Here is a 17635-nt window from a genome sequence, read left to right as displayed (position 1 = left end):
TGAATAGTAGTTAGTCTTTATTAGGGGGAAGGGACAAGAATATAAAATATGGAAAAGTAAAATACTAATTTGGGGGAAATTGGAAAGTGACTTTGCGGCGTGCGCCCCAATACGTACGCGGTCCGCCCGCGCCAGCACATACGCACGCACGCGCGCGCACGCACGCAGGCAGGACCCCAGATCATGTACGGGAACAGGAAAGAAAGAAGAGAAGAAGATAGACATTATCTCGTCATCCACTTCACAATCAATCAATTATCAACTAATATATATATATATATAATAATAATAATAATAATAATAATAGATTTCGCGTGAAAAATGTTTGAAACGTGACCACAAAGTAAACCCATCCATCCCACTCCCAACAATAAAATAATAATAATTATTATTAAAATTAGGGTCAGTACATGATATCTGTCTCCCTATTTAAAATAATAATTATTCTGCGAACTCAGCTTTGTTGGGTTTTATTTTTTTTTTTAATTTGTTAACAAATTTTATAATTAATATAATAAGAAAGACACACCACACCCAAAAAAATATGTTAGTTGATTAAGAACAAATATCATGTCTTGGTGACACTTAATTAGTGTGCAAGGGTCAGCCTTTATATGGATATAAAGTCTTTGCTATTAATACTGATTTTTTAACCAAATCCATATAATGGTTGTTTAGCATTAATAATAATAATAATAGGGTAAATTGATAAATAATATATAAATAGAAAGAAAGAAAGACAGAGATGGGGGGGTGTGGGTGGGTAGATTTTTGTTTGGTTTGGAGCTGGTGGTAGGCGCTTGACTTTGACTAGTGCGAAGAAATTCAAATTGAAAATTAAATCTTATTCGACCGACAAGAGAAGAGACTCCTCCTACTACTTCCTCTCTTCTACCTTTCCATGGGCATAAATAAAGACAGCCCACAACCAGCTTCTCCTCATCATCCAATTAACACTCTCTCTCTCTCTCTCTCTCTCTCTCTCTCCCCCTTCCTTCCTTCCTTGTTCCCTCTCTCTCTCCTTCCTTCCTTGTTCCCTCCCCACAAGCGTTAAAAGATTGTTCAGCTCTTTATTCTTCTACCAGCTGGGTGTTCATTAATCTTATATATATATATATATATATATATCAAGTTTCTCAGAGCACAAGGACAGGCCGGAGCTTGTTCATTAGTAATTCTTTCCAGGAGCCATGGAATATATCAGTTTGTTGGACACTTCACTGGATCTTAATGCCAATCCCATGAGATTTCTGGATGAAGCTCCGGTATGTTCATTACATTAGTCTTGGATATGTGTGTGTGTGTGTGTATCCTTTTGTTTTGAGTATATATGTATGTTGCCTAATTAATTCAGTTAATGATGAAGAATTTTGAATTAATTCTTGTTTTCCTTTGGGTTTCAGATCAATAAAGGGGCAGAAAACAATTTCTTTGAGTTGGAGAAGAAGACTTCGGTGAAAGAAGAGGTCAGTTCATCACAGAATTAAAAGCTCTATACACTAATCGCAATCAAAATATGAATATGTCTATGTATATGTCTTGGATGCATGAATGAATTGTTTTTCTAAATCTGGGTTCTTTGTTTGTTCAGACAAGTGCTATAGTGGAGGAACTAAGCCGGGTGAGTGCAGAAAACAAGAAGCTGACAGAAATGTTGACGGTCTTGTGCGAGAACTACAACAATCTGCGAAGCCATTTGATGAATTACACGAGCAAGAACCCTGACAGGGAGCATGCCATGTCGAGGAAGAGGAAGGCCGAAGGCGGTGCCGCCACAAACAAGAACAGTGTTTCCAACAATGGAGGAAACTCAGAGAGCAGCTCAAGTGATGAGGATTCATGCAAGAAGCCTAGGGAGGAACATGTCAAGGCCAAGATCTCAAGGGTCTGTGTAAGAACTGAAGCATCCGATACAAGCCTTGTAAGTCCAATCAACATCTTCAACACATACAATAATTAATATTATATGTAAATATATATGTATATATGTGTGTATATATGTTGATTGATGCATTGATTAGTTTCTGCAAGAATTGAGCTATATTTTATGTGGTTGCAGGTAGTGAAAGATGGATATCAGTGGAGGAAATATGGGCAAAAGGTCACTAGAGACAACCCTTGTCCAAGAGCTTACTTCAAATGTTCTTTTGCCCCTGCTTGCCCAGTCAAGAAGAAGGTGAGCCAATTCTATTTTACTATTAAGTTCTTATGTATTCAATTTTAGATTTTTGTGTCCAGTTTCAGCTTCTGTCTGTTGTTGAGTTAGAAATTTGAAACCTGAACCTGGTTTTGATTTTTTGCTGTCAGGTGCAAAGAAGCGTAGAGGACCAATCAATAGTGGTGGCGACATACGAAGGGGAGCACAACCACCCACACCCCTCGAGGCACGAGTCGTCGACCTCGAGCGCCGGCCGGTGTGTGGCGGCGCTGGGGTCGGTGCCTTGCTCGGCCTCATCGGCACCAACCATCACTCTTGATCTTACAAAGCCTATGCCCAACGGTGCCAAAGATTCAAGGAGGACGGGGGCGTTGGGGGCGCCAGATGTTCAAGAGTTTTTGGTTGAGCAGATGGCTTCTTCCTTGACCAAGGATCCCAGCTTCAAAGCCGCCTTGGCGGCTGCCATTTCCAGAAGAATTATCCAAGATGATCGCCATCAGACAGAAAAATGGTGAAAATTAGGAACCAGCTGGGAACTTTGTGCTTTCGCGTGGATTTTGATCATTTGGGTGACTAGTTTGGAAGATTTCGGTGACCCAGAGAAAGAAAAGAAGAATTGTCAACACCCAAATACGAGCACAGCTTCATTCATTCAAGTAGTGTGGCTGTGAAGGGGACTGATCTGATCTGATCATCAACGGGAATTCATAGACGAAGCACCTGTTGGTTAAATTAGAACTAGATAGATGGATAGGACCAAAATAGGTGCGTTTCTGCGGGTTGGTGTTGTTGGATGAGACAGCATCATCCATGGACATGAACTCCTCCTCAATTAGTGTATAGAAGATTATGTATCTGTCAGCCTAAGTGTAAACACACACATGCAACAATATATATAAATATGTTATGTTTCTAATTATGTAGTTTAATTTGTGCCTTGCACATATGTACGGTTAAATTAATTTGTGCCATGGAATGGTGCTTTGTGAATGAATATCCTTGCTCCTCAGAGCTCGAAGACTTGAGAACAGTAGATGTTAGACTACGCGCACAAAAGAAACACCTTCGGCCATATAAGTCAAAGAACATTGGCAACCGACTTCGAGAAAAGGTGCTTCAAGACATGAAAAAGTGGACAGTTATAATGACCCACCCATGCTTGGTGATGAAATGAAACTCGTTTATCTTTTCTTTTGTAGCAGGCAGGGGAAAGATGGGAAAACGGCATTGGCACAACAACCAAAGCATCATTTAGTCTACAAAGTTTGTTCATCATCTGCTAGAAGCGTTTGATATGCATGCATGTGCAGTACATACAGCGTCCACTAGGGTTACCAGAAAAGCAACAAACACTGGTCCTAGTTAGTCCCCGGGTTCTTCTGCAGAGCTACACACATTCACGGAGGGACTTACCCAGGGGGGTTAAAAAAAAACAAATTGCCCTTGCCCACGATACAAATTTGTAGGAGATGCCATTGCCATCACCTCTTTTCTCCTCTCTCCCTTTTCATGGCTGCGATCGCTGATTGTTGCTGCTATCGCCTCGCTGTCTCACCTCACCAACCGTCATTGCATCTGATTTGTGAGGCAACAAGGGCAATAGTTGGAGGCGAGGCGAGGCGAAAGCAACAACGGTCGACAGTCGGAACAAGGCCATGGGAAGAGAAAGAAGAGAGGCGTCATTGCATCTGATTTGTGAGGCAACAAGGGCAATAGTTGGAGGCGAGGCGAGGCGAAAGCAACAACGGTCGACAGTCGAAACAAGGCCATGGGAAGGGAAAGAAGAGAGGCGAAGGTTGGGCGAGGCCATTTGGGTCTTTTTGACCCCATTCAATAAGCCCCTTGTAACCCTCTTTATCACTCGCAAAAATTTTCCTTAGTCCATAGGGCATCCAATATAGGGGTGGGGGGGAGATATAATGCCAAAAATTTGGAATGGGATAGCGGTAAGGTGGTCAGAAATGGGCAGGTCACTGTCCGCTGTACAAAGATGACCCATCACCATCTCAAACCCATTATCTTTCTGAATTCCAAATTCTATTCTTCATCATCATCTACATAAGCGAAGGTACAAAAGCAATTCATAATCAATTTGTACACAAACCATACCCTGCCCACCCCAACTATCCATCCCATCCCATCCCATTTCCCATGAAAGCGTCGCTGTACAGGCTGACGACGCCTTCACGGCGCAAATTACAACCCCATCAATCAAAATCCAAGTTAAAGTTACTCCGTGGATAGATTCAAATCATCCATGGCGTTTTCTAGTCCCAGGTTGGCAGAATCATCGGGTTGTTTGCCTTCAACTTTGCTCTTGAGGCTGCCATCTTTGTCCCTTGCGTCTGCTGCCGCTATACATTCCTGGAATCTGAAGCATGAGATGAGATGGTCGTTTGTTATTCCGGTTACCTGCATGAATGAGTAGACCACTGTAGGTCCTACTCCGCGAAATCCTCGTCTGACCATGTCTTTGCTTATCGCATCTGCTTTCGACGTCTTGATTGGAACCTGGCGGGGATACCGGAAGTGACCGACGATGGGTTTATGGTTTACGAAGCCCCATACATATTTGTCGAAAGATCCAAACTCATCCATTACCTGCATCAAAAAGCAAAAGAAGATAGCAGGAGTTAAAAAGAAAAAAAAAGGCCTTGTCCTATGATATAATGCATCGACAACTTGAATTACTTAAATCACAGCCCCTGGAATCTAATGATCTTCACTAAAATTGCAACTGATGGATTATGGCATTACGGATAGTACTGTATGAAGCACATTTTCAAGTAGTCGGTTTTATTTGGCCAGAGCCAGAACCTACAATCACCTTTACCAACTTGTGCTTGCAAAATGGAATATATGGTAGGCAGTTAGCTAATATCTCTCACTCAGATGCACAGTAAATATCCCAGTTTGTTACTTCCTACCTGAGAAATCAGAATAATAATCCGCATTTTAAAGTGGATGAGAAGTAAAAGAGACTCCTACGATCATTGTTGGAACTGGGATTCCTCCAAGAAAAGCAGAACGAGCATAAAATAGATCTTCGTATCTGAATACATTTTCTGGAAAATCAATGATTTTCACAACGATCCATTCATTCTCTTGTCATTTTTTAACCCAACTAAAAAAATAAATAAAGATTTAATCTCAATTCCTTCATTTCTTTCCTCAACTTTTTCCATCTCTTTTTCCTCCCCAAAATGCAAGTTTCAAACATTACACTGGTTGAGAGTTCTCTTTTTTCCTCCTCTTTTGTTAAGCACCGGGTCTAGAATGAATGATTGGGAAGTACAAAGAAAGGCACCTGCTGGTTCTACAATGAAAATTACTATAAACAAATGACTCAAATTAACCAAAGCATGTTTCCAACAAACTCGACCAACTAAGGTCCTTTTCAGTATTCTATTTGATCATATCATATCGCAATTTCAGTTTAGCACAATAATACTTAATACTCTGTCCATCTTTGTTATTACAATCCAAGTTAGTTTTAGCATTTCCCATCCCTTGTATTACCCCGACCAGGACTACTGTCATTTTTATGTGTTGACCTAATAATATTGGTTATACATTTCCAAACAATTTCGATCAATTTTCTCTCAATTATTTTTATCAGATATCACCTCCATCATCTCAAAGTTGTTTTCAATGGCCTGACTCAACAAATAAATGGGAAAAAAATGAAGCAGCACCCACCTTGCACACTTGACGTGCGTTTTCAATGATGGCTCGCAGTTTCAACTCTGATAGAAGAGAACTGGCAGCACTTCCTGGTGCCACTGTCTTCTTTTCATTTAATTTTGAGACAGCAATTGGGTCGAAATCCAGAAAAACTTCCCTGTGAACAAATAAGCAGCACCAGGATTCATTAAACCCCACAAAATGGGAGCAACCTTTGATGCATTACATAATTTTTTCACAAGAGTACAATATAAAATACCTAAACATATGCCTTTTGTTGAGAATGGCAGGCCATGTAAGTTCAGCCAGAGCAGTGGAGAAGATAAGCAATTCAAAGAGCTTCCTACAAGTTGTCATGGAAATAGAGGCACACTGAGAACACTGGATGGAAGTCTGACTCACAGGTAGAAATCAGAAAAGATTAATACCTGTCCTCATGAACAGGAACTCCCCATTCTTCATCGTGAAAAGCAGCATAACAGACATCTTTTTTTACCAAATGAGAAGTAATTAGTAGAAAGAAATAAAGCATTATTCCAATCAGTATAAAAAAAAAAGCCTAGAACTGCAAGGGAATGATGATGAAGAAGGCAAGCAAAAGCATTGTGGAAAATAACATTTAATCCAAATCAAATGGAACGGAGATTGTTTCAGTATATTGGATGCAAGCAGAAATGTTGAATGTGTTAAAAATGTGGTGTAATAGGATTAACTGTACATCATAAAATGATGCAATCTATTTTTCTTCATATCAATCTGGAAATAGAATTTTTTGTGGGCCCAATTATTTTCAGTTTTCTTGAAAACACTCCCCTATTCCAGGATTTCAATTCATTACACTTGTCTTTCTCCTGAAGAAAACTTTGAAGCAATAAATATAAAGGTTGTAGCATGACATTGCATCGCTAAATTCACTATTTTTGAACAGGTATATCATAAATTGCTGGGTATTAATGTTTTATGTTATATGGTTTAAGCTATCAACCTCCTGACTCAATCTCTTGCAGGTCAACCCTAACAGGAAACTCAGTTAGCTAAGAGTAGCAATAGCACACATGCCCAGCCCCCCCTCCCAAAGGGAAAAAAAATAAAAACTTGGCTTCCCTTTTTCTAGTTCTTATACAAACAAAATGTTCTTTTAAGGGAAAAATCTATGAAGATTTACCCAAAAGAGGAAACAATAAAAAAGAATATTGAATGGATTCTACTATGAAGAGGCCTTGTGATGAATCATTGCATAAAACTAAAGATAGGTGTAGTCGTTTTTTCTATCAGACTTGCTAACACTTCACTGCTTTGATTGAATCCCAAGCTTTTACTAAGCCTCAATCTTAATGGGAGACAATTGGCTTTTTGGTTTTCCATTTGATGGAACATATAGAATGTCCTAGTGTACGAGGCTCTCTGCTTTGCCAGGGTCAAGGGAGGGTCATTCTTGTATGCTGCCTTACCTTTGCTTTGCAAATAGGTTATTTTCAAGACTAAAAACTCATGACCTATCAGTCAAAAAAAGGAGTAACACTACAGTTGCTACCAAGGGAACATCTAGGATAAAATTTGGACTCACAAATAAATTGAAATATTTTTCAATCAATAAGAAAGTACTTAACATGAAACAGAAGAGTACAAGACATGAAAGAAGGCATCCTCATAGACCAAGTACCAAATCAGAGAAGTGGAAAATATAAGACTGCAGAGGGCAAAGATTCTACACTTCAAAGATAATAACACAATACCAAAATACTAGCCTAAAGGCAGATATATTCCCATTAAACGCCTCGATTACTAAAAGTAACACATGGGTTAAGAAACCAGGCAAAGCTGAAAAAAGAAATGTCTAGGTAAAGATAGAGATAAAACCATCTTCAAAGCAGGTAATATATTCCCGCCAATTCACCAACTGCTACCCAGTCTACAATGTCAAGTTTAAACAAAAAACTAGGTTTTGGTCCTGCGGAGTCATATTGTCCTGAAAAATCAGGAATTGTGGAAGAATCCTCTCAAGAGATAACCAACACTGTAAAAAAGAACTCATATTCCTACTGAATGCATACCCTAATGTTTTAGCATGACTTGCACAACCAAGCTCGTCTCAAACTTATTAGACAATGGATGAAAATCATCCAAGCTGAACCTAGTAGTAACTTGTTCAAGCTTCGCTTGCTTCACCTTTGATCTTGATAGAATTCAGCTAGAGTTTGTTTGCAAAATGGCACATCTTGTTCGAGCAAGGGTTGGCTTTGTTGTCAAGTTTTTCAAGCTAGGCTCAATGCTTAACTTGTTGCATTTGCACGTTTTCAAGGCTACATGAAGGTAATGAGAGTTTCAGACTTGTAAAGTGGGTTAAATCGAAGAAACATTTAGTGGCTCTTAGCTTTACTTTCTCTAAACTTTAAATCATTAATGTCAGACACGTCCTTTCACAAAGCCACCTGCTTTTTCCTTTTTGATAAATAAAGCCACTTGTTTATTAATATAAATGTAAACTTTCAACTCCATAAGATGAACTTAATTACTTAAAACCCAAGTGCCATCATAGTCATTCACCAGCTAGAGGTAGAATGTGAGAATATTCTTCCAAACAGGAAAATTCCAAGCCCAAACCCAACCATCCAAATGATATGTAGTTTAGGCTTGAAAATTGTGCTAAAGTTTGGTTAACTTAATAAACTGAACACATGTTGGTAAGCAATTAACAAACCAAAGCCAAGCCATCAACAAGCTTCCTGGTTTAATTTACAGTCTTAAACCAACACTAGTCCAGAAAAGGAAAGTGTGCTGAAATTGTTGAATTGAATTTCTGACAGTAAGCAGTTTAGTGCCAGTGAAAAATGTTGGAAAAGATGTTACAGGCTTCAAGAGAAGAAGTAACAGGTGAGAAGGATAAACAAATACGAACATAAATGGCACAAGTTCTTATATACAACAAGACTAGTCTGTTTACATCAAGAATGAACAGAAATTAGGGTTTCAGTTGAAGATGAGAAAAAAGAAAAGTTCTTCCATTTCAGTTGAAGGATAAACAAATGCGAACATAAATGCTAATTTCTTCCATTTCATCTAGTGAACATAAATGCTATTTTCTTCTAGTCTTCTCACAAGAGCACCTATCAATCTTCTTCTCATATTATCAAAACAATCTTAATTGCGTTCCATGCATCTTATTGTCAATAGGAACCACTCTAATCATACAATGTATGGTCTCATTTCTGATATCCCTATCTCAATTACACTCATATTTCACACATGTTAGTGTTTTACTATAATGACCCGATTATCTATGATTTATTGGGTACTTGAGGATTTGAGGAATTTAAGGATTTGAAGTGTTTACGGGAAGATATTAAATCTGTTATATTCCCTTAAAAGTGGGCGAGTGATTGGAATGTGCAGTATTTTTAAAGGAGGTGATTTACTGAAGGTTGGTGGCTTTAAGGAATTTAATGGGGGGAAATTGGAATTTATAGTATTTGTGTTGAGGAGGTAATTGTTAATTTTCAGAAGAATTTGGGGTTTAAGTGTAATTTCCAAAATTGGTAGCCGAATCATCTTAAAAATAATATGCATCTTATTAGTTGAGGAAGCTGGTAGATCGGGTGGCACGCGTGCGTAAGGGGCTGACGATGGTTGCGGGTTTGAGCTTGGGGTGCGCATTGTAGTCGATTTTTGCTGGAATTAATTACAGCCAAGCTAACGCCAAAATGACATCGTTTCGAGGGGCACGCCAGGTGCGTGCCATGCGCATGGTTAGTGTGGCCAGGCGTAGCCTTGTCGCGCCATGCAGGGCCTTGCATGGCCCTTGCCATGCCACGAGACCGCTTGCAACCACCACCCGCTACCATCTGTCGCCACCAGCTGCTGCCACGTGTCCAAATCACCACCTTGCCATTTTTCTTCCCTATATAAACCCTTAAATTGGTCTATGGAATGATTTGAAGTAATTGAAGAAGGCTTGAGGAATTAGGAGCAAGCTTGAGGACCACATTCTAGGAATTTAAGGATTACGTAAGTGATTAAAGTTTGTGGTTGGGTTGAAGTTGGTTGTCTAACACTTATTTTGTAATAGTTCTTTTTACCACTTATGCCTAATGTTGCTAGAAGAGTTTTAAACCATGATATCGATAAATCGGGCACTTAGAGAAACTTAAAGGAAATATTAGAGGCAAGTTATTCATCTTTTCCATTTAAGAGGCAGGTTCTCCTTCCTCCTTGTACCTTCGGAAGCAAATTTCTCTTCCTTTTTGCCCTCTCTATGGTTTGAATTCTCTATTTTCTAGTCTCATCTGGGTCTCTTGAATTGCGAGCTTCTCTAAAAAGCAACCTTGATGTATTTCTTTCAAGAGCTTAAATAGGGCTTGGTTTTCCCCATGTTTCTTCATGGAATGATGCCTAACCATGTTGGGGTAGGTTCTAGTGGGATGCATGCATGTTGGTTCATGTGATTTGGGTCCCTTATGTTGCTGTTCAAGCTGCTGGTGCAGGGGCTGTCGATTGATTAGGCATGGCCGTCAACTGTTTGGTGTTGCAGGAGGAAACTGTTGACCGGCTCAAGCAAGCTGTCGATCGGTTGCCCATAAGACACAAACTGTTGACTGATGCTTGAGAGTTTGTCAATCGATCATGTCTTGTTTGTATTTTACAGCATGTTAATGTGATGTTGGGGGTCGGGTTTGCATATGGGGGCTCACATGCTATGAATGCTTGAGCACGGGCATGTTAGAATGATTAGGGTTGTGCACAAGCATTGCATTACATGTGTATTACTATGTGGGCGAAGCATAGTTTGATGTTTGGTTTTATGGGGGCTTTGTATCACGTTTATACTTACTACGTCATTGCATTCCTTATATGTAACATTGCATGGTTACCATTGTGCAAAACAGATTTATTCGCAGGATGTACATCCACAGGCTTGGGTGACGAAAGGATTGTCCCGAGGGAGTTTTGACTCAATTGTTGTGGGAGCTTTGGGCTCAGGATATGCTAGCCAGTTCTTAGCTACATGTAGGTTGGTATGGAACCTTGGGTGTCGGTTTGTGTCTTATGTGTGGGCCCTCAGTTCATTATTTGTGCATTGTTGCACGTGTTATTGTGTAGCCTGAGTTGTAGTTCATGACACGATCTGTGTGTGGAATACTGGCAAGGTAGTCTCTAGTCTTGTAGCCTTTTTGTTTTCTTATGTTTGCTGAGTCTTGTGACTCACTCTTGTTTTCTATCATCCCAGGTAGAGGAAAAGCGAAGATCGAGGGTAGTGTTTGATCTGACAAGGTAAAGTGTGTACAAGACAATCCCAACCGAAGACCCTTGGGAGAGTAGTTGTTGTTCTTCGGTGCGGGAGGATGTTATTTTGTTCTTGCAAGAGGATGTTGTTTTGTTCTTTTTGTCGTTGTGTATGGTAGTACCCTAGCGATTGGCTAGTGGTTCTTGTTGTGTATAATCTCCTCTGTACTTGACAGCTTATCTATGTATATTATGCTTTCGTTGTATTTTTGTATGTCTTTTTCTCTTCTCTAGGTACTCCACCTCGGCTTCCCTAGCTTAAGGGTTGTCGAGTTGAAGCTCCTTACATTTATTGCCCAATATTTTGTGCCACAAAACAAAGCTAGTCTTATAGCCATCTGATAAAAATTTTCTTTTAGTTTTGGAAGGAATTTACTATTGCATAAAACACTAGTATAACTTGATCTTTTCTTGGAATGACTAGATCTTCAAACCAATAACAGTATAAACACTTTTATTTTTATTGAACATACATTCCATAAATTCAATTTTCAATCTACTCAACTTGAAATCTTTAAATTCTAACCATAACTTGAGCGTAGGATTCACATCATTTCTTGTCCTATCCACCAAGACAATTCATTTATGATACATGTAGGAACAATTGAAAGAAATTTCCAAAATAGTTTATTATGTTTAATGTCCAAAGCTGAGCATGTTCTTTCTCAAACAAGTTAAACCAGTGTTTATTACGTAGCAACTGCCAGTTTGCTGCAGGAACAATAACCATGCTCCAGAGAGAAGATATTAACTAATGCAGAAAAACAGAATATGGATTGAAGAGATGAGGTAGGGAAAGCAAAGCATACAAAATTACTGATCTTACAACTGTTGAGTCCACAAAATTGTATTATTTATCCTTCATATACTACCAACTATCCACTTAATAGAGTTTCATGCTAGATTAAGGAGTAAAACATTCACCCAATAAAAGTTACGCTAATGGATGCATATTTTTTATTAAGTGAGAATGCACGGATAAAAGTTCAAAATGAAACATGCAGCAGAAAAAAGAAGAAGCCAACATCATCAGACCATGCATCAGAGAAGATATCAAACACGAGGCTTTGTATTGATGATCCATTGTAAAAGAAGGCATCACGTTTTCACATATTTGGATATGCATACTTACAAATAACAGCTTTATCCCTATGGCAAAAGGTGTCCCAAGACTTAACATTCAAGGTTTTACAAACATTGGAAGTCATCCAAATGGGTAAATTGCATAAATCCCCTTGTGGTTTGGGCCATTTGCACAAAGACCTCTTATGGTTTAAAAATGTCTCTAGAGGTCCCTATGATTTTGGTTTTTTTTTTTCCTGCTCAGACACCCCCTCAGTTAGTTTAAAGATGCCTTTGGATGAGTTGTTTGAGTAAAAAGACTAAGTTGTAAGGACCTCCAAGACATTTTCAAACAATGGGAATTTATAAATGTCTCTGGATGAGGTGGTTGAAGAAAAACAATAAGCCATAAGGACCTTGAGAGACATTTTTGAACTACAATACAGGGGGTTTCTTTGCAAATAACCCAAACCACATGGTGTCTTAGTGCAATTTGCCCTTATCAAAATTGTAGCTGCAATTCATTAAACTTCACCATGCCTATGAACATCAGCAAAATATCTGAAACTAACAACAGGGAGTGTTTCCAATTGCGCGAATCTGTTTGCAGTACGAATGCTTACTGGAACAGGGAAGGATGCAACTTGGATAGCCAAAAATGGCAATCCCAAAATTATGAACAGTACAAGGGCTGATAAACTGGTTTTTGTTCATTCAAATATTCATCTTTAATCATGGCTTTGTCAAAATTATGAAGTTGGACCTTATAGAAGATGGGAAATTGATCCAGATAATGATAAGATAGAGGATTCTGTTACCAGATTGGAGGAGATGAGATGGAGTTCTCTAGATAGTGAATATGTTGAAATGCTAAATAAAGAGGAAGCTACATGAGATTGCTCAGGAGCTTTGCTTGCTGCCACACAAGCCATCATCCAAGCTTGTGAAAGTAAGCAATTCTAAAGATAGGGGAAAAAATTAAATTATAAACAAGGTGGTTAGAGATTTGGGATTTAGGTGCTTTTATCATTAACCTTTTGAGATGATTGTTAGCTTACAATTTGTCATGTTAGCATTCAGTTTTTTTTCCCCTGTTTCAGTTCTACCATTATGGTCCTGTGTAATTGCAGACTTGCTTTTAGTTAAGTTGAACCTTATTTTCATTGCAATATTTTATGAACACAACGAAATTTTTCCTTTGAATTTTAATAAGCATACCAATACATTATTCAAAGCAAACCACAATCCAAACTGGAGTACCAACTAATCCTACCCCCTATGAATGCATATCTCATATCCGAATACATACCACAAATCAGAATGTACCACGTTCTGTGTAACTATGGTTTGTACAAGGTTACACAAAAAGCCAAGGGCATGAAACATTTTCCTTCCTTCCTCCCCCATTTATGGTCAATTCATCTCTATTATTACCCATTGCGCATTGATGCGAGAGCTTAAAACTCTCACTTTGAAAGTTCTATGCAATTCTAGGGTTTTCCTGATCTGTGTTATAGAAGCTTTACACACCAGCAGAGTGGAAGGCTGAGGAAACAAATAAGTTATCAATTTGTTCTTTTGTTTGATGCCACTCATCAAGGGAGAACATGATATGATGACCTTCCAATACTTTGAGCATCCACTAGTTGGAACCAAAAACAAAAAACATTTTTTTATCTTGCATAGTTGTCTGGTAGTCTGCTGTCCAATCTTGTATATTTTTGGATTTCCTTGGCACTGGAAAAGATTTAAGAAGCATGTAGGTTTTTCTCTTCTTTTCTTCTATGTACTTCTATAACAAGATGCCATCTTCTTGGTGCTCTATAAATATAAGTTTTTAAATAGCTTAACTAGGTGAGGAAAGTACTCGAAAACAGGAAGCACTTCCTTTTATAGACGACACCCCCCCCCCCCCCCCCCCCCTCTCCTTCTTTTCCAGGGCCAATGAGCTTTGACTTCTTCCACTTGTAGTCCTTCTATTCATCAATCTGACTGCACCCTCTCATACTTTATTTTACCACAAGTTCTTTTGGATAAACTGAAACTGCCCAGTACTTTCTTTACAGTGAATTCACTCCTTTCTTAATAACACAGACCTCACCGTGCTAGCCCTATTGTACTTCAAAAAGTTACTCAACCTTGCATACCCTACGTTTCTTTCATGCCCCCTCAACCTTGCATAACCTACGTTTCTTTCATGCCCCAATGCAGCATTGCATGAGCTTCCAATTGACACCAAGGAACCAATGAGCTTAGATTATCTCGATCAATGTCCAAGGCAAAAACCCAGTTTTTAGCATTGATTTTTCTTTCTTCCTTTCGCTCTTTTTTTCTTTTTCTTTTGAGATGTAAAGCATTGAATTAAGAAACTGCATACTATCAAAAGAAAAAAAAAACAAAAAGAAACTGCATATTTATAGATATCTCGGGATTCTCTCTCCCTTCCTCTCTTTAATTCTTTCCCTCTTCCAATCTAACCTATTTTTGTCTGGTTCTTGTTCTCTCCTCCCCCCCCAACACCCAAAACCCCAACACACAAATGTTATGGTTATTATTAGGTCATGCAATCTGCTTCTTGTAGAGGCAACTGATTTGGCAACCATTGCAAAAGTAAATAAACCAATTAAGTAAGAAGGAAAGCTTAGCATCATATTAAGTAAGGTTGTTAGAGATTATTTTAGGAAAAGATTATTAACTGGCCAAACACAAGATACACAGTGCTGCTGTACATAGCCTTTAAAGCAGTAACAAACCTGGATCAGATATGTTCCAACGGTTCATGTGTAACTTTTAGCCTTTTCGCCATTAACAAAACTGGATCAGACATGTTCCACTAGTTTATATGTGATTAACATTTCCATCAGAATCTACTGGGGAAAACATTACAAAAACATCATCATTTAGAACATGACCTCATAATTTATCTGTTTGTCATATTGATAACTAGTTACTTTACAACCTTATTGTATATCATATCTTAAAATAACAGGTAATTATTCCTTGAATTATTGGGATGCAAACTCCATTAACAGTGACCATAGAAACTCACAACAATAAGCAAAGGACCATATACATGGAGATTTGTAGAACTTCACCATGTCAAACACTTGGCAGTGCTCCATCCATGCATTTTATCTAAGTCTCTCTTTTTTTTTTTTTTCAAAAATTATTTGGTTCTTTAATATCCCAGATGTTAAGATGAAACCCTTTGAGAAATCTACAATACCCATTTGAGCTTTAAAAGAAGCCTATCTACTAATGTTTTCTCTCCCAACATGGAATCTTGCTCAGTGCCTCCATCTCCTAATTCCAAACCAGATCTATGGCCATCTCTAATCCAAGCACATTTATTTCAAACTAGATTTCCACATGTTGACAATCACCATGTATGAATTCCAAATGCAGTTTCTTAGTTTTTATTCTCAAATGCATAACAATAATATTTCTAAAAATGGCAAGAGAACTAATAGCAGAATAAGAAAGCATTTAAAAAGTATTGAGAAAATGTGCATTGATGTAGCACCAAACGAAGGCAAAATCAAGGGATGTTAATGAAGAGATAATAATGGGCTACCAGCAAACAAAAACAAAATCCTAATTAGTGGACATAAGGATAATTCCTGTGGTTCAGTTGCAGTAGCTAAAAAAGCAAGAGAAGGGCCACAAGTACATTAGTCAATGAGATTAGGCTTAGCAATCCAAAATAGACCAAATAAATGAGATTAGGCTTAGCCAAGTTAAATTAGGGTTTCATACTAACAACAAATTTTTATTTTAAAAGCTTTAAGATTTTTCTTCATCCTCCAGGGATACAAGAAGTTGAGGTTCAGCAAATTTAATAAAACTGGGCATTCCAGACACAGAATGAGATTCACAGACCATTATATTGATCCGCGATTTCTGCAACAAACTAATGAAGATAAGGGAGTCAGTTATTCATTCAAGCGGAGAACAAGACCTGAATTAGCATCAGGCCAAAGATCAGTTACAACTTACAATGTGTAAGTTAAGGAGTTTCCGCACCATTTTAGTCTTCAATAAGTCACCAGATGCGAGGATAGCTCACTCAATTTGCAGATTGGTTTAAGTCGCAATTGCTTCCGGTCTTGTGTGTGATAGTCTAACCATAAGATGCTTAAATTTATATGTAGGTCTGTACACCTTTATGCACTTTCATAGTGTTCAGAGATTTACCTAGCCCTCAATTTATTCTTACAATTTTACATGGGCTTGTGCATTACATTAGTGATTCTTGAGAGCACTATCTCTTCAGCCGTTCCTACCATTTTTCTTTTCCTTTTATAACTAGGGATCTCTTTAAGCCGCTTAACCTATACTTCCAAAGTACTTCACTTGGTATGCACTAATACCTAGTTTTACTGAACGATTCTCGATCTGAGAGGTCTGCTCAATTAGAAAAGTCCACGCATTCTTGTATGGAGGCAGATAAAAGGAAAAGCAGCCATTGTAGTTGAGAACAATAGCACGATCATCATTAAGCTCAATAAAAGAAACTGTAAACATACCTGTGTTTGGCGTAACCCAAGCACACCTTTTCTTGGTCGGGGAAGTATCACCTGAAGCTGCCGATCCAGTGTCCGCATCCGCAACAACCTTCTCAACTTTCCCCGTCTTCGAACCACATTGCTTCCTCCGAATCGGCCTCGGAGTGACACTCCTTCTACTGAGCCTCCCAGTCGACGCCCGACTGTGCGACGAATCCGACGACGCGTCGGACGAGCATGAAGCGTTAAGAGACCAATTCGACTTCAGCAACCTCTGATCCTGCTGCCTCAAAATCGACGGCACACTAAAACGCTGCGGCGGCGACGGCGTCGTGTTAACCACCGGCGAGGACGGAGCCTTCTTCCCCTTAGTCTCATCCACTTCCGGTGGCTTCTCTACTTTCCTCAGCGGCTTCGACGCCTGCTTGTTTCCGGCCGGCCCGAGGACCGGCCGAGACTCCGGTTCGGTACAGTTCATCGATCTGACTCGTGGCGGACCGGACATCAATCGGAGATAGATGGAATTTCGAATTAGTTCGAAGTTGCAACCAAATTAGGGTTAGTGAATGGCTTCAGTGAGAGGAATGTGTAGAATCTAGGGCTGAAATGCTATGGAAAACTGGTTCGGAAAGCATCGAAGAACAGAGATTCGGAGCAGCATTGGCAATGATGGAGCTGAGTAGTAAGTAGAAGTAGGTGCAACATCGTTTATGGGAGTTCGATGAAGAAACCAGCGACGGCCAGAATGGAGTTTTCTAGAAAGAAAGAGCAGGCAGAGAGAGAGAAATGAGGAGGTAAGGGGACCAATAGAAGCTTGCCTCGTCAGCACCAACCTCCATGTGAAGGGACTAACCAGAGAGGTACGAGGGCCCAACTGGTTGGTTCGTGGTCCAACCGGGTAGGACCCGGTGGACGTCTAACTTAATAAATTCCAAAATATATATAT

General features: G+C 39.1%; 2 protein-coding genes across 2 annotated transcripts; one reads left to right on the top strand and one right to left on the bottom strand.

Annotated features, from left to right (window-relative positions):
* The first annotated feature begins 982 nt into the window (after positions 1-982).
* Positions 983-3087, top strand: LOC127790060 (probable WRKY transcription factor 40). Its single transcript, XM_052319334.1, has 5 exons — positions 983-1265; positions 1404-1466; positions 1592-1921; positions 2060-2176; positions 2308-3087. Exons 1-5 carry the CDS (start codon positions 1191-1193, stop codon positions 2671-2673), a joined length of 951 nt encoding a protein of 316 aa, XP_052175294.1. The 5' UTR covers positions 983-1190; the 3' UTR covers positions 2674-3087.
* Positions 1864-17489, bottom strand: LOC127790059 (uncharacterized). The gene is made up of 5 exons (XM_052319333.1): positions 16711-17489; positions 6271-6328; positions 6102-6185; positions 5858-5999; positions 1864-4759 (listed from the first exon to the last, which is right to left on the bottom strand). Exons 1-5 carry the CDS (start codon positions 17192-17194, stop codon positions 4388-4390), a joined length of 1140 nt encoding a protein of 379 aa, XP_052175293.1. The 5' UTR covers positions 17195-17489; the 3' UTR covers positions 1864-4387.
* Between the last annotated feature and the right edge of the window lie 146 nt (positions 17490-17635).

The sequence above is a fragment of the Diospyros lotus genome, chromosome 14, assembly GCF_014633365.1.
Source record: "Diospyros lotus cultivar Yz01 chromosome 14, ASM1463336v1, whole genome shotgun sequence".
Classification (NCBI taxonomy): Eukaryota; Viridiplantae; Streptophyta; class Magnoliopsida; order Ericales; family Ebenaceae; genus Diospyros; species Diospyros lotus.
This window is presented reverse-complemented; position numbering and strand designations above follow the sequence as displayed.

Bases quoted from the DNA above. Each gene is read 5' to 3' on its own strand.
- LOC127790059 (XM_052319333.1), bottom strand. From the start codon at position 17,194: ATGTCCGGTCCGCCACGAGTCAGATCGATGAACTGTACCGAACCGGAG. The intron at 6,329-16,710 runs GTATGTTTACAG...TGGTAAAAAAAG, and splicing joins TTGGGTTACGCCAAACACAG to ATGTCTGTTATGCTGCTTTT. The intron at 6,186-6,270 runs GTATTAATCTTT...GACAACTTGTAG, and splicing joins GTTCCTGTTCATGAGGACAG to GAAGCTCTTTGAATTGCTTA.
- LOC127790060 (XM_052319334.1), top strand. From the start codon at position 1,191: ATGGAATATATCAGTTTGTTGGACACTTCACTGGATCTTAATGCCAAT. The intron at 1,266-1,403 runs GTATGTTCATTA...TTTGGGTTTCAG, and splicing joins GATTTCTGGATGAAGCTCCG to ATCAATAAAGGGGCAGAAAA. The intron at 1,467-1,591 runs GTCAGTTCATCA...TTGTTTGTTCAG, and splicing joins AGACTTCGGTGAAAGAAGAG to ACAAGTGCTATAGTGGAGGA.